This window comes from Argiope bruennichi, chromosome X1, assembly GCF_947563725.1.
Source record: "Argiope bruennichi chromosome X1, qqArgBrue1.1, whole genome shotgun sequence".
Classification (NCBI taxonomy): domain Eukaryota; kingdom Metazoa; phylum Arthropoda; class Arachnida; order Araneae; family Araneidae; genus Argiope; species Argiope bruennichi.
In genome coordinates, this window is record NC_079162.1 from 8,287,145 (window position 1) to 8,305,184 (window position 18,040).

The window sequence follows — 18,040 nt, forward strand, 5'->3', positions numbered from 1 at the left end:
TCAGTCATCGGCAGAAGACTTCCACATGTATAATGCTCAATTAAAACATTTTCTAATGCTTTTGATGGAAGATTTCTTGGCAAAGTTTTGACTAAAAAAAAATCGACACTATTTTTGAAAACCGGGATGTTTAGCATTCAGCTTTCCAATTTCATTCAAGTACTGCCTGGCTTGGCACATGCGAAATCTAGCGTCTTAACGCTGGCGTGGTGTGAAAGTTTGGAGAAGTATTGTTAGCTCAAAATTATGATGCGAGTCCCAAATAGTAATACGTTGTTTAAAAATAGGGCATAAATATAACGAAACTTAATTAACTTTGTTAAAGTATTTCTGGTAAAAGATTTATTAGAAAATTCAGCTCGAATGCTTTTGTATGACAATATAAAAGAATGAAATATAAACAGGAATAAGTAAATTTAGACTTTATTTTCCTTTGGGGGCAAGAACCTTTTATCAGTTCAATAACAAAGGTTTCTAGCATTTTTTTTTTCTATGAAATAGAGAATGATTCAAATAAATGAATTTGGATGACATTAAAAAAACATAAACAAAAAAAATATTCTGAAAACAGTTTAACTCAACTTGTTTTCATGCTAATGAAACTACTTTGTCTGGTTTTATTAGCTTCAACTCTATAATGATTTTCATATTAATTTTTCAAATTGAAATGACTCTGCGCTCCCGCCACAGACTTAAAGCCGCGCACAGCAGGCCATGGTAACACAATATGATGACGTCCTTTCTCCTCCACCAATTATGCTGAAGTCCGTCCCTAAACAGCATTACGCAACCTCCTCTCCGTGTCGCTCCAGGAAGTGTGCGTGGGCGCATGCGCGACCTTTGTTGGAGGGGAAGGAGAAACGGATGATAGTCGATTATCACTCGCAAGGTTCTCCAAAGCTGGTAAGTAGCACGTTCGGCGCTCGTGAACTGTGAAAATGTCAGCTGTACCTCGAAGTGATCAAGAAAAAAGAAAGCAGATCAGCGTCAGGGGAATCGCTGGGGTCGAAAATATTACAGAAGTGAAAAAGACCTTTAATCGGCATTTGCATTACACTTTGGTCAAAGACAGGAATGTCGCTACCCAGAGAGATTATTATTTTGCATTAGCTCACACTGTTAAAGACCATCTAGTCAGTCGGTGGATCCGCACCCAACAGAATTATTATGAGAAAGATCCAAAGGTAAGCACTTCCCAAAATATATAATTAATAAAATATATTATTTGCAGTTATTTTGCAGCGGAGTGCTGAAGTAGCGAATGACAGGAATTCTTTGCATGCTATGGAAAAATAGTGAAATGAATGCATGATATTTACATTTGTAATTTAAATGAGTAGTTGTTTCTTTTTCTTTCTGCACAAAACAGCCCGAAACATTGTGCTCTTGAAAAGCATTTATTCTCTACCGAGGGCACGCTGGGGTCGAACTCAAGGTTTTGGGGGTAGTCGGGGAGGGGGATAATTGTTGCTTTCGAGCTTTTTACTGCTCGCCAATAAACCAACTCATTTTTCTTTTGCTCTGATATTAAGGAAAAAAAAAAAAAATCATTTATTATGCTTGTCATTTCATTTTTTTAACTCCTAAAACAAAATAAAAAAAAAGTTTCGGAAAGATGACAAGGACACAATGTCATCCTAACCTGAGAGGAAGCATCTATTCTGTTTCATTATAACTAACTTCCAAAATTATTCAAGTATTATACATTTCTCCAAAATTTGATGCCGATATTAGACACTTAAAATGTTAAAATCGGTATTAAAATTTTGAATTTGTTTTAGTCTTTCAAAATATGGAATACAAATTCGAGGAATGATTGTTCGCAGCATTATAAATAAAATTATGCTACTTTACATCAAATGTACTTCGGAGTGTCATATGTCATTTTTGACAAAGCAAAGATTACGATAATGAGTATTTGCCTTTGATTAGAAATGGATTATTATATTATATTTGTTGTTGTTGTAACACTAATAAACGGCTCAGAATTATGATTTGAATCTCCGGCGAAATCTCATTTAGATAATCTGGCTTCTGGTTAGATAACGTCAATTATATTTTCTTTGCACATGCTTAGTATTCTTAGAATTTCGATTAAAAGCGCGTTCTGTGATAAGTTTTAGATAAATTTAAATCTTACCATAGAATGTGATTTATTATCCACTTTGACACAAAAGAATGATAAATTATAAAGATTTCTTTCGAATTTTATTGAAATTCATTCGCTATCGCATGCGTACATATTGTTGATCATATTTATTTTTTCATTTTCAAAAAATGTTTTGATTTCTTGACGTGTCATTTTAATAAATTTACAAAATTTCTACAGAGTATATCTTGAAACAGGCAATATAAATTTGTTGTAAATCAATTAAAAATGTTAATTTTACGAATCGTATAAATGAATATTTTGAACTAATGTTGGTGATACGTTGTCTTCTTATTCTAAATGCCTGCGATTCAACTCGTGATAAATTTCTTTAAAATAGATTGATGCAGTCGAATAAAGCTTCGACTCCAATGACATACTCTGCCAGTGGAATGAATTATGGCGGTGTATATTAACTGTTTTGCCCGATTCCATATGTGCATCGGTTGATCGAATTTTGATAGTTGTCAGTAAAAAATAAACCATTCATAACTATAATTCAATATTAAAATGACTTCGAATACATAGATCAGTGGATTTCCATTCGAATCAAAATAAGAAAATATTCCCAAAATGGAAAGTATCATCTTATTAGGTAGTAAAGAAAATAAGTGGTTAATTATACAATGGCATTCGGGTGGGATTTGTGTTCATGACACCAATGAAACCATGACATGATCATTCAATTAAATAACAAAGTAACTAGTGTACTTTTTTCAACTTCCTCAAAAGGAGTGAAAACTCAAATGAAACCAGAGGAGGTTCAAACGCAATTTATTATAAATTATTCAATTTCTTGTGTGCTGCGAAGTCTACACGAAAGAAATTGCTTACGTAGTTTTTCATCAAAGTGAGAAACCGAAACTATTGAAATAATTCAAATTGTAAAAGTCGGCTCTGTTTTTTTAAATCCTGATAAGTTGAAGTAAGTTTAACGCAATTTTTCAAGGCCGTATCTATTTGAAACCCTTTTCTCTTGCTTTTTATTTTGACATGTGTGGGATATCAGTCTTGACTGAATTGTTGTTGCTTGCCATATTTCTATATTTCATTCTTAGTTATAATAGGCACCTATCATTTTTGATAAATTCTCAATTCTATGAATATTGTTAAATTATCCCGATTCTCTAATTTCAACGAATAGGAAACTTTTTTAACACTCGGATTTTAATTTTTCGTTAAAAAAAATTTTTTTTCATGAAAAAACACCCGAAAATTTTAGGTTGTTTCCGTTATTTGTCTTTGAATGCGATTTTGTCTCCTAACTTGGAAATTGTAAAATTTCGCTGTTATTAGAAAAATTGTATCTGGGAAAATTTTCAATCTGTAGCTTTTCTGAATTTCTGACTTCAGCTTCTATACCATTAATGAATAGGGACTTTTCTTTGTATCCTCTAATGTTGAAACTACATATGACTGGCTGAATTGCTTCCTTGCCATTCAATTCCGAATAACCCTAAGGTGACATGAAAACTAAACTTAATTCAATTCTCTTCAGTAAATGAGTGCATTGGTTTCTCATTTTAACTTCATATTGTTGCTATTTAGTAGTACTGTATACTGTTCTTCTTCAGATCAGCTGAACGATGCAAAGAACAGTTTGATGTCATTTTTCACAACATCAACATACTTTGACCTTCTGGGAGTGATAGTTATTTAAAAGAACGAGGAAAACGTTTGTTTTTCAAATGAATCAAGTTTTCAGCTTCAGCCTGCTAATTTTCTACTGTTGATCGTCCCCCATAGATGCTTACAGAAAAAAAAGTTTCAAGGACTTGAAATTGATTTATTTTTGTCTGCTACGATAACCTTGATTCGAACCGAACTTCGACTTGTTAAAGAATATTTTTATTGTTGTGAACAGTGGTTGATCATTTACGTAGTAGTTAATACTTTTGTGTTGAGAATAACAAAGAAAGGAAGACCTGAATGGGGACAAAATATTTTGAGAACTCAAATAATGAAGGCTTAAAAGAAATTAATTTGGAGCGAACATTGCTTACTGTTCAAGTTGGAATATTAAACAAATTGGTCACAAGAAAAATGTGTTCATAATTTTTTCGTGATTCTCTTATTTCTCCCTTTTCAGGATTTTAAATGGCGTCCCTTGTAAACGAATGATAAATGTTCAGTTCTTATCCAAATTTAATGATATTTATTTTGATTCTAACCGACTCATTTGAGTCGGGTTATTGAATGAAATTTTAAAATATTGAAGCTATCAAATATGTACAATCGATTAAAATATTAAGTAAAACTTTATAAGCAACTCGACAGTTCAAACTTCTACTCCAAATGAACTCTGACATATCAGTGGCAGGGTATATGTAATCTGTCAATGTGAACAAAAAAATTTATTCCATTGAGTTTAAAGATTGATAGTTTGATCGGAATCAGTCTTTTTGCTAACTTTCTCATCACATGGTCTGAACATTTTTGCAATTGAGGGATAGTCCCTTAATGTGTGTATATATATATATATTGAGAAGTCTTCATCCTCTCTTGCACACTGAGAGAACCGTAATTTCTTCCAGATCCGTTATGAATTCATCCGATGCGATTGTGTTAACAGTTTATTCTGAATCGAAATAGCGAGCGTAATTTACTTTGAAATGTATTGAATTAGAATTTAAATTCCATGATTAAAAGCTGAAGATAAATTTAAACAGGAATTTTTTTTCTTGCATTAGTTTATCACAGAAATCATTTTTAGTTTTTAATTTTCATAATCGCGGAATATTTGAATTATTGCACTATAAAGGCAGAACGAAGTCTCACTTGATTACTTATTTTAATTGATAAAATTCAATTCTGTTTTACTCAAGATCTATTTATTGCTGTCATTTTTTTGCCAAAATGTTCGACTGAAATTCTGACGAAGAATATTGTTGTCATATCAGATCAATGGCATCTGTGCCGAAAACTTAAAAAAAAAAAAAAACGGATCTGGCGACCATATTTTCTTACTTAGTCGAATTTATTAGCCCCCCCTCCTCCAACGAAAACTGATAAAAGTATTCATTTTGTGAATTTTTATGATCGGTTAATTGGTTATTAGATAATTTGATAATCTTTCCAGTTTTCTGCTAAGGCAGATAAATTCATGAAATCTGTTCAGCAACTTATCTGAAAGAAGTTCCTTTTTGAACCTTTTTATCGGGTATTTCATATCGAAGCAATAGATAGCAATTCTTTTAGAATTTGTTCCTTTTTTCTTGTATTAAAACTGTTTTTTTTTTTCATGTAATATTTATAATTTGACTTGTTTTTGTTAACAATACTTCAAGCCTAACAGTAATGTTTTCAGGTTCAACTGGCCAGTTTGTGGGCTTGAATCCTGCCAGTTCAGTTTTCAGAATCCTGCCAGTCTTTTCATTCCTCATTCTGAAAACTTCCCGCATTGACTTTACATTTCGCGCATTTTCAACGTCTTCTAATAAAGGGGATAAGAGAATCCTAAAATTCTGTTTTGTTCAAGCTATCCGCCTATTTAATAAAAGCGGTTTTCAAAACCCATTTTATTCGGAAAATAAATTTAAAAAAATGATATCGACTTTTTAGTCTCGAATTCATAATTGCTAATTTAAAAACCTTGAAGTCCTCGTTTTCAAACTCTTGCATGTCGTATCGCTCTCATGGAATCAAAATTTAAAAGAATCGATTAACTGTTTCCCATACAATCGCGAGTCTGCCTCGCGCATCGAATGAATGAATGTTTAATATCACATATGTAATTAAATGAAAGTAAAATGCAGAAATCACTTAAAAACATTTCAATATCTCAAATTCCCTTATATTATTATAGGATTTAAAATAAAAAATGTCCCAAATATGATGCGTTATCAGATTGGAAAATTTCATAGGTCAAGAAGTTAACTAATAGTTCTGAAAATATATAATTTACTGTCGAGAAAATGTAAGTATGCAGTTATAATTCCAGTGCATCAGAAAGTCGATTAAAAAAACTGTTTATAATCATCGGACTGTAAGTTTAACGATTCTAAATCTGAAATCAATTATTTAGGCGTCTGCTTCATTCATTGATCTAAACTTGGATCATTCAAGAAAATATTTATTAATAATTTCAAAAGATTCTTGTGAAAATGTCAGTTTGATATTGAACAATCCTAGTAATAAAAGCGTGTGCCAAATTTCACCCATCGAATTGGTTGCATTTCTTTTTCACATTAAAATCGGAGAACGACTTCTTGATGATAAATTTTGATAATTCCAGTGACCAGTGATTCCAAAAAGACCACGTACAGAATTCCATTGTTCTCACTCTTAACCTTTTTGAGTTTTTATAAACCAAATTCCAAAAATCCTAATTCGTCCGAAGTCGAATGCATCCAAATCTCGAGATTGGATTTTCTGATTCCAATAAGTATATTTATTAAATAACAAGAGGGAACAGAAATGGGTTGTTTAAAAAATATTAACTTTTTTTCATGTTTGTAAAGATGGAATTTTGAAATCCTCTCGCTTCCTGATGAAATGTTGTCCTTTTTTTCGAAGACAATATGCTATTTAGAATTTTAAGTTAATCGATTATTATTACCTAATCGAATATTTTAGTTTCGACTCTATACCGAGACATAATATGCTGAGAAGAAATTGATTTCGTAATATTTATTATAATGAAGTATAAACCAAAAGTAAAATAAACAAATTTAAGTGGGTTTTCGTTGTTGATAAAATAATTAGCTGCAGTTTCCTTTTTGGGTGGAGAATGTCAATTTTTACAAAGCTATTTACAAGAATAAAATATTTTTAAGGTTCTTAAAAAAAATTGACATGAAAATCAGCCAAAAAAGCTGTATATTTTGTATCATTAGCTAATATTTTAATTTTCAGATATTTTGTTAATGACCATGATTTTTGCTAGTTTCCGAAATGAATTGAATGTACTTTTGCGTTTTTTGTACATCTCTGGTAAACCAATGGAATAAAAACCCCGAAGAAGTTGGACTAATATGTCTAATACTTATATTCAGTTGATCGTTATATTTCAAGAAAGGTGACATTCTTATCTAATCATTAATTTTATTATTAGTTAATTTTGAAGTGAAAATTTAAACTTAAAAACCTTCAGAAATTAAATATACATTTGGTATAAATTGCCTTTGGAACAAGGTTCTAATTGGGATCGCTGTGGCCTAGTGATCAAGTTTCCGTTTCGGGATTCGAGGATTTTAAATTCGAAACTCAATTCCACAGAAGATCCGCCGTCTATGTGAACCTGGCGCACGCTCAATCTACCATTAAGGATCGAACACCCATTCGTATTGCGTGGGAATATGGCGCTGGCACAGGTATCGACTTCATTATCTGAAAAGGATTCAAGGTAACAATAACCTCGTGTTGTTTCTGCGTGAGACTTTAACTAAATCAACTACTTTTCAATGTGCAACCCTCGTGTACTTTAAATTTTTCTTCACTCTAAAATACCTTTAGCTCTGATTTGCACCGAAACGTTTCCCTTGCAAGAAATGCAGTTCATTAGTACATGGTATTCAAGTCTTAAAATTATTCGTTTATTTCATTCAGAATAATGAACAGTAATTTTAGCACTCTTTTTCTGCACTATTGCTGTATATTTTTGAAATAAGATGTTCAGAGAATGAGTTGCTATCACAATTTTAAAATATTGAAAGGATTATATTTGTAAGAACTTCATATGAATGGTAAAAATATTTCCAATTGGATCTTCGGTTTAAAACTAGACTAAGCAAAACTGAAAAGGAATATTTTAAATTTCAATAATTTAGTCATTCTACTTCAATTAGTAAATAACTATCGCAGCCTGTTCGCTCTCTGTTGGCTTTCCTGGCTGTTAGTATAGAAAGCATGTCTGTTTAAAATTTCTGCTTTGATTATTTTTTATTCGAAAATGTAAAAGCGTTTTAATAGTAAACGAAGCCAAATGTAACGGTGCAAAATATATTCTATAAAAGAATAATGCGATAGCTTGAAATACTTGGAAATGAAACGAAATTTTTGAAAGGAAATATTAAAAATGTCTTTTAAAAATAATTATCAGATTATAAATTAGATTTATTTGAATTCGAAATTTTCTGAAAAGGAAGCTTCGCATCTAAATCTATCTAAAGATATCTAAAAAATATCCGAATTATAATAATGAAAATTTGATAGCAGCGGATATTTGCTGTTTATTTAGTAAGTTTTCATAAGTATTAATTTGAAGATACTTCATTCTATGAAATTTATCAAAAAATAAAAAAAAAATGAATCATTTTGTCGTACTTTTCAACAAAAAAATGTTAAAATCGTAACATTTGCTACATTACAGCCACTTTCTTTTCCTCGATTCTTATTTTAATAAAGAAAACTACTTCAGCTAAATGTGTTCTGGAAATCATTCCTTGCATTAAAACAACTGCCTGTGAACAGAAGAAGAAAGTCTTTGTTTCAATTGTCAAATCAGAACTATTGCTGAGAGTGACGTGCCATTTTTTATTTTCAACTGGAGTCAAAGCATCTGACATGCAAGAACTAATGCGCCAATTTCATACCGAATCAAGAAAATCGGTTCACTGCTACAAGCACGATGAAACATTTTGAGTGCAGCCATACGCTTCATTAGCAATGAGAGGGGAAATGTAGAAAACATTGTTGGACATTGAAAGAATGCCTTCTTTGCCAAAACTTGCTTCAAGGGGCTGCGATTAAAAATAAAAGCCCTGCAAATTCTGGGTTAAATTATGATTCGAATGAATATCTGCATCTGTTAGCAATGAAAGTGCTTTACTAGAAAAGAAAAGTAACTTTCCGTCTTTCGAAAAATGAAAGAAAATTTAATTCCACCGATCAAAATAGATGTAGACAATACTTGTAATATAAATTTAGCTGATGCAGAAATTTATTGTTTAACCATGTTGGTAACTGTAATGGGATTTTTCTAACGAGTTACTGGAGATTTAGTTGATTAGTTTTGTTGCAAGTTGATTTTAACTTGCAACAAATAATTATTATACTTCGTTTTTAGACGTATCGCTTTTTATTACTTTCACGTATACTAAGAGAAAATATTGTAATGATCAAAAAATTTGATTTCGCACTTTTGACGAGTCCGAAAAACAGTTTTGTTATTATGTCTGTCTTGACCATCCGTCAATCGATACTTTTGCACACATGTAACACAATGGCTTAAATAAATAAAATTTGTGATTTGGTGACAAATGTTGCTTTCAATCGACAGGAAAAAAATGTCCAAAATACAAATTCATTTTTGGGTACTTGTGTATTAATCGCACGCCAGGGATTAAATGCCAACAAGTCTCCCATCACCCAATAGATTCGGTAAACATGCTGGAATCGTCAATGCCATGCAAGGCATTCGCTACCTTATTGAAGGTTCTTCAGTGTTTTGGACGGGGATGATGCCTTTATTAGAAAATATACTTTGATTAAAAAATGGATTCGAAAAATTTTGAGACCATTCTCGCTGATTTAGATAATTTCATCCGTCATGCATCTACGGTGTTCTAGAAGACGGATCACTAGGGTGTATTCGAAGCGAAGACACTTCTCCTTCCCACCCACCCCTCTTTTTCTCGCTGATTCCTCATCTTCGCGTGGAGAAAATTTTGTCACTTCAAAAGGTAATTAGGAGGGAGTTTCTCGCATCCTAAGAGAAAAAATGTCTACGTTTTTTGACCTCCCCGAGTTCGAAACACAAACTCAAACGCTTTGAGCTAGACAGATGAAATTTGATATATAACTAAATTTGTAGATTTCTATCAAATTTTGAGTGAATGGAAGTGAATATGGTCACTTCAAAATGGGCAGATGAATTTTGGTACACATATTTAGCATCTCAAGTATAGCTTTGTTTAAAATGGGGTCTTTTGATCTGCTTTTTCACACGCATGTAAATACGATTACTGAAACGCAACGAATTAAAACTGGAATTTGGTATGTGGAAAACTGTAGTTGTTTAGTTCATTCGGTTTTCTCTTCTGTACTTCGAATGCTTCTGTGTGGGCTAATATCAATAAAAAAAAATGAAGCCTTCGTGGTGTTGTTCGGGGGAGGATAATTAAAGTGGAAGCATGCGCTTTGATGTGATTGCGTATGTAATATCTCGCTTCCTTGTTTTGGTGTCACTTTTTTTCTCGCATCTGCTGGCTCTTTTATGCAGGATTTTGATTTGTTGAAATAGAACTTCCCGCAATCTTTGAGCAAAGGGTATATAAATAACTAGCCTGCAGTATACTGTATAGTAAAGGTTTGATAATTTCTCTTACGAAGAATAGTAACAGTTTGCTCATAGTATCCGTTTCCATTGTTTTTTTTTTCTTAGTTTCATTGAATTTTATTTTAAATACAAGCTTTTCATTGAATAATTTATGGTCCTCTCCTTGGCCACTTTTAAGGTCTTGCACCCTTTAGAATATGCCGATTAAAGGCGAGACGAAAGTAGATTTTGCGGTTCGTAAATTGATTCCCATTTAAAGACGAGCGTTTCTTCAGAATTGCTCATTGGTGTTATAATTGGGCATTTCCCTGATAAAGGTTAAATCTGTTTCTCTTAAAGAAAACTGTTCACATATTATACTTAGTGAATAATTTTGGCACTTTATTAATATATAACTGGCAAAGATTTTAATTTTTATTGCAAAAGTTATGGAATCTTGCAATCAATTTTGTCCATTATACGGTGAGCCACTCATATGGTATTGGAGTTTAATGAAATGAACTGATAATTAAATTCTTTACATATTAAAATAGTGATAAAGAACGCATACGTTCAAAATTTCAGAATTGGTAGTGTCCCAGAAAATTCATTAAATAAAAATTTCGTGTTTCGAAATATGAAGCTAGTCAAATAAGTCGGTAAAACCCTTCTCAATACACACTTTTGTTCTTATTTCTCTAAAATGTCGGTTACAGAAAATTAAAGAAATTCTATTTCTGAATAGTTTGTTGAAAGCATAACTTTTTAGTTTGACGGCGATTTTAACTTTTAATTGGATCAAGTGAACTTTTATGCGAGTATCTTTCTTCCTTTGTAGTCTTATAATTTCCGACTTCTTTTTTTCCAACTTGATCATAAGGATCAGGCTCTTGGTCGGAAGTTCCTTATCTTAGTCTGGAATAAAAATTTATATAATCTAAAAATGAATTTAATCTCTATTTTTATAGTGAATGCAGTTGATTAAAACCTTTTTTAAATTTGCGAATCATTCGAATTTTTTCTTTGATCTTTTGAGTTTTCTATTAACTCAATATATCGTCTCCAATTCGAGCTTATTTCAGTTCATTCGAGCTTAAAATTTAAATGTGAAAAAATTATATTGCACAATTGTTTTTTTTTTAATACTTCCCTATTTTGTCCTCGGTAATCGTAATTTTTTAGACCTTTAATGGGCTCGAGGACTTGGCCAGGCGGACTTCGGAATGTTTCCAGAAAAATGTTTCCAAACTCTTTTATTCACACCTGAAAAAAAAGCAAATTTTCGAATTGAATTGCTGTAACATGAATTTCGTTTCTAAATATTTTAGGCTATATCTTTTAAAAAAATTAGATTTAAGGCTAGATATCTTTTTAAAAAAAATTCTAAGTATATGTTATTAAAAGCAGGTAACAACTTTTCTCATTGACAACGACGTCGTGCAATTGCAATAAATCTATTGCATATTATTATTATTATTGCACATAAACTCTTTAATTCCTTCTTATGATATTTCAATTTTACTTCAGATTTTCTCTTAAATGAAAATTGTTTCATGTACTTTTCAAAAATAAACTTATTTGCACAGCAGCGTCATTTCTCCATATCGACCGAAGTATGAACCATTTTTCTGCTGAAATCGGAAAAAGTGTACTCATTTTGAATTGTGATTTTTTTTGCACAGTCGGTGCTGTTTGTTTCATTTGGATCATCCTGTCTTTGATTCAATTTGAGTTCCCGTACGCATAAAATTCCCTTGGATGGATTTGATTCACATTTAGGTAGAAATCTATTTTTCTGCAGCTTTTCGAATTCGGGAGGTCTCAAGCATCGAAGGTCGAATTCCATATTTTGCATGCGCGAAAGTAAAAATGGGAAAATCGTTGCACAAGTCAAGTGATTATTCCCCACAGCATCATAAAAGCAATATGTATTCGAATTCTTACGAGTCTTGTTTTAGTGCTCCATTGTTTCGTTGTACACAAAATGAATTTTCTCACTTTGTGGTGTTCAGCGAAGTGTTTGCTGCTGCATTTTAGTAAAAGCTTTTCATTTTTGATAGGTTAACTATTTTTGGTAGTATTTCCGAGATTCCGCAGCGATGGTGAGGGAAAAAATATGGATCGTTATTGTATGATGTTGTGTCGTGAAATAAAGATTTTTGTCTTCTGAAAAATGGGGCTATAAAACAGTTCTGCTGATCTACTAGAATGGTTCTTTTTTTTCTCCTCCTGCGAATTTTACTACTTCTATGGCGAACTCTATTGTTTTGGATTTCCTATTAACATAATTATGGTGGTTTCGCTAACCAAACTAAAATTTTTATTTTGTTATTCAAATTTAGTTGCTTTTGAAGTGCTCTTCTTAAATGCACCGTGTAACTTGCGTCTACTCTATTGAATTATCGATCAAAAAGGCAATACCGTGTTTCTTCTTACGAGGCTTCGAATACTTTTAATATGAAATGTTTATTTTTAAATTTTAATGTACAGCTTTCTTATTGCTGCATACTGTTTTTATTACAATTTATTTAAAAAATACTTAAATTGTTTTATCATTTTATTCAAATCGCGTATTGTTTAATATTAAACCGTTTTCATTGGTAATGAACTTTATTAAAATGTATTAATTTTATTAATACTTATAAAAACGTTTTTTTAAGGAACTTTTTAAAAATCTGAGAACAAAACAAAAGTAGTACAAAAGCTTGTGGCTCAAATGGAAATGCTCTTCTTAATAGGAGTTTTAATAGCTTATATCATGTATTGTAATTATATATAATGAATATTCAAGAATTTTCTGGGGCTTCATATCCTTCCCCTATTGTTTTCTGTGCTTCACATTTTTTAGTTGGCCGCCCTCCCCCCTCCAATGGTATTTTCCCCCTATAAATACGCAGTTAAATATCTGTTTTTAAAAACATTTTCTAATTTTTAATCTTAGTTTACAAAGGTAATGTCGCTTTTCTATATTAAGCTACCTAATGACAGAAGTCGGATTCATGGTGTGTGTGTGTGTGTGTGTGTGTGTGTGTGTGTGTGTGTGTGTGTGTGTGTGTGTGTGTGTGTGTGTGTGTGTGTGTGTGTGTGTGTGTGTGTGTGTGTGTGTGTGTGTGTGTGTGTGTGTGTGTGTGTGTGTGTGTGTGTGTGTGTGTGTGTGTGTGTGTGTGTGTGTGTGTGTGTGTGTGTGTGTGTGTGTGTGTGTGTGTGTGTGTGTGTGTGTGTGTGTGTGTGTGTGTGTGTGTGTGTGTGTGTGTGTGTGTGTGTGTGTGTGTGTGTGTGTGTGTGTGTGTGTGTGTGTGTGTGTGTGTGTGTGTGTGTGTGTGTGTGTGTGTGTGTGTGTGTGTGTGTGTGTGTGTGTGTGTGTGTGTGTGTGTGTGTGTGTGTGTGTGTGTGTGTGTGTGTGTGTGTGTGTGTGTGTGTGTGTGTGTGTGTGTGTGTGTGTGTGTGTGTGTGTGTGTGTGTGTGTGTGTGTGTGTGTGTGTGTGTGTGTGTGTGTGTGTGTGTGTGTGTGTGTGTGTGTGTGTGTGTGTGTGTGTGTGTGTGTGTGTGTGTGTGTGTGTGTGTGTGTGTGTGTGTGTGTGTGTGTGTGTGTGTGTGTGTGTGTGTGTGTGTGTGTGTGTGTGTGTGTGTGTGTGTGTGTGTGTGTGTGTGTGTGTGTGTGTGTGTGTGTGTGTGTGTGTGTGTGTGTGTGTGTGTGTGTGTGTGTGTGTGTGTGTGTGTGTGTGTGTGTGTGTGTGTGTGTGTGTGTGTGTGTGTGTGTGTGTGTGTGTGTGTGTGTGTGTGTGTGTGTGTGTGTGTGTGTGTGTGTGTGTGTGTGTGTGTGTGTGTGTGTGTGTGTGTGTGTGTGTGTGTGTGTGTGTGTGTGTGTGTGTGTGTGTGTGTGTGTGTGTGTGTGTGTGTGTGTGTGTGTGTGTGTGTGTGTGTGTGTGTGTGTGTGTGTGTGTGTGTGTGTGTGTGTGTGTGTCAATCGGGCGGCGAAAAAGCGTGTTTTTTGTCGAGTCGTGTTGGTTTTCACATTTGTCGCTCGTATTGGGGTTTAGTTAGTTCCCCACAACTTTGCTTTGAATCCAGCTTTCTTCTGACTACTTTTTTCTTCATAACGCAAAGAAAATGATTTTTATATATAAAAAAGTTTAAGTATCATCCTTCCTTAAGAACGACCGAAATTTTTAATTTTTGTCTTATCTAATAAACTACGTTCTTCACTTTTTTTACTTTTACGATTATCAAAATTGAAATTAGAGATATTAATATTTTAGTTGAAGTTAACAGCTGGAACTGGAATAATTAATAATACAATAATGAAACATTTTTCATGGTTATTTAATTTTTAATTATTTTTTTGGCTGTTTGAATAGGAATTTCTGTTCCTTGTAGTGTTATACTATTTTGAATCATTATACTTTTCGACAATAAATCGTACCTTGAGCATGTAAATGGTACTTCGGAAAAATATTAATTGCTAAAAATACCTCCAATCATCGAATAAACGTCAAGTTGGCAGAAAAAAAATCTGCTGATGCCGGTTAAATGGCTGATCACAATCATTATTCAAGGGAAAAAAAAATCCCAAATTTTATTATTAACACCAAGTAGTAAGTAGTCAATTTTCTCTGTTAAGAACTGAACAGGAGTGGTCTCCTCAAATCAAGAAAGATTTTCTACTTCTTGCATGGCATTGGTCATTGGCATTCGTCTTGCATGGCAGTGGCGAAATATTTTTACCGAATCTGTCATGTGATCCTTGACGAATTCTCTGTCGATTAATAGTATTCGTAAATCGAATTTTTGTTTTGGACTCGTCTTTCCCAACCATATGGAAACAAAATTTGACAAATTTGAAATTGTAGTCACAAAATATGATATATTTAAGTCATTTTTAAGTTATCGCCGTTTGAAATGACAGACGGATAAATGGTTAACCCCTGGTTGAATTTGACTCAAAATTTGATGGGTGTTTACAATATAGATGTTAAATGTTTTATCTCTCCATTTTGTAATTTACTTCCTTTGAGTAAATTTGGCTCAGCATTTGCTAGAAGTCGACAATTTTTATGTATATACCAAATTCTATCTGAATTCTATTTGTGACAATGTGTGTTTCGGTCTTGGAGAGATCTAAAACGTGGAGATTCTTCAAAAGCTCGATTCGTATACGAGAAAGTAAAAATTGAATGCCTTCTTCAACCCTTTTCAGGGAACATTTCTTAGTTGAGGCAATCATTCAAGCCAAACTGAAAGTTGTAAATATCCTTGCTGTTTAATTTGAGACAAATGCCGACATCTTTTTAGCACAAAGCAATGGCAAATCTTTCATCATGTTGCATTTTGAAATCTATTTTGCATTTCATGAGAATAGTGAGGTTTTCGTTTAAATATGTATGAAACACGGCTAAGTTAAGTGTTAAAAAATCCAAATTTTCTCTAATATATTGAAACAAAACTTTCTTGTACGATATATTTTCGATTGAATGTCATTCTATTAACTTCGAATGGTCGAAGTTCCCCTTACAATTCACTGTTACTATTTGTATAGCTTCCTAATTAGAGATTTTACGATTTCTTTTTGAGTATTATAACTTTAAAATTTGCTATGAATTTCTCAAACCAATGGATTATACTAGAGTATATTCATAAAATCTAACCTGTCACATTACGGAATAAACGCTCTATTGAAATTCGTTGTGCCTTTGTAAATAGGTCTAGAATTAGCTCATTCTAAATTTAGACGCATCGATTTTATGAATTATATGTTTCATGATTCTTAATATGTCCGATATGACGAAAACCATTGTATAAATAGAGGAGAAAATTCATAAACTGTACATGCAAAATAATTTGTTTCCTTTTTCTTATCATGCAAAAGGTTTTCCTCCCATGTGTGCCCTGACTTCCTCGATAGCCCTGTGGAAATAGATTTAGTGTCAGGAATCTCTTTGGCGGCTAGTATTTATATTTCCTGCGTAGTGTATTATTTGTGTTGAGGTAATAGTTATTTGTTAGTTGTGACGGTTAGTAGGGTTTGTTGTTAGTTCATTTTTGGGTTTGAATCATTTGAAATGTGTAGAAAGACGACGTTATTCCCAAGTAAAGTTTGATTTAAACTTAGTGATACAAAAATTATCTCATTGAAAATGGATTGTGTGCCAAAAGTATAAAGTTGAACTACATAATGATCTACGGATGAGAAACTACATAATGAAATTTATCAAAACACAGATTAAGAATCATTTAAAATAAATCTTGAAAATTTGATAAAAGGGAACATGACGGCGTTTGATTCTTGTACCTAACAAGAATCATAAACCATTTAATCCAGTTTTTCTATATTCAAAAACACACACACACACACACACACACACACACACACACACACACACACACACACACACACACACACACACACACACACACACACGCGCGCGCGCGCATTTAATACAAAAAATGCATCCGAAAAATGAAAATCTAAAATTTTTCTGAATTTACTAGAAGACAAAAGCCACAAACCTAATGGTATATGCTGCTGAAGAGCAAATTCAGTAATTATGTGAAAATCCTTTTTAATCCTCCCCTAGAAAGCCTCACTCGTTTTGGATTGAACCGTCAATCAGAAAATCCAGTCCTCTACGAAATTTCGCCCGCCCTTCTGCCGCTTGTGCGAGATCAAATGCGTGTGCGTGTCGATGAAATCTGCAGGGAGCGCCTATTGCTATTAGGCATGAGGAAAGCAGCAATTAGGCCGGAAATGCGGCATTTATCCTATGCTTTCAAAAGCTAAATTCGAGCTGAAATCATCTTGGCTCTAAAAGTCATTTGGATGGAAATAAAATCCGTTACTAAAATACTATTTCTTATATTAAATGGTAGTTTGTATACTTGGAGTTGCCTGGAAGGCAATTATTTTCATGTTTTGATTTTGGTATAATAACACTCGTTAAAGGATGTTTATTCCTTTTCTGACTCTTCTACCATAATTTTTGAAAATATAATCTTTTCAAAGCAAAACAACTTGTAAATAAAATGAAATACAATACACTGAATGCTTTTATCCTTCACAATTTGTTTGATATAAATATTTAATAACAAAGCTTCTCTAAAAAATTAGATTGTTTCAAATGATTATATAAAACCCGACGAAAGCTAATCTCCCCCCTCCTTTTTGAGTTGATTATGAATTTTAAAGAATGATTTAGAATGCGAATGGCAACTCAGAGAGAAGTAAATAAAATGCCTTAAAGCATCTGATATTTTTGTTCCATAGCAATGGCAACGCTAAAAATAAAAATTATATTAATGAAAATTTAATTTTTAATTAATAAAAAATATTAACTGTCACAACTTTCAATAAAGCCTTTATTGAGTATTTGTGAAAACTTTAAATTTGAAGGATAATCTTGAGTATATAGGATTTCTGTGAAGTACAAACTATTAAAAAATTTTCATTTCTCAATTCCTATTCACACTCTCCCTATATATATTTATATATCTTGTTCAAATTTTCAATCGTTAATTACTTTTTATTCATCCACTCAAGTTCAAATCAGATTTTTAAACTTGTAGTGGATGACAGTTGATGTTAATACAGTTTTTCATTATTAAATTTAATTTTTAATACTTTAAATAGTTTTAGCAGTTTGTAATGAAAATTGAAATCAACAAGCAGTAGCTCAATCGGTAAAATGCAAGGATTTCAG

At 32.6% G+C, this 18,040-nt stretch overlaps 1 protein-coding gene across 1 annotated transcript in view; it reads left to right on the plus strand.

Moving 5' to 3' along the window:
- Nucleotides 1-869: 869 nt before the first annotated feature.
- The window catches only part of LOC129958460 (glycogen phosphorylase-like), a 75,142-nt gene continuing 57,971 nt past the window's right edge, over nt 870-18,040 (plus strand). The window contains exon 1 of the mRNA XM_056070954.1: nt 870-1,184. Coding sequence (XP_055926929.1) covers nt 939-1,184 — 246 coding nt within the window. The 5' untranslated portion in view covers nt 870-938. The remainder of the gene's footprint in view (nt 1,185-18,040) is intronic.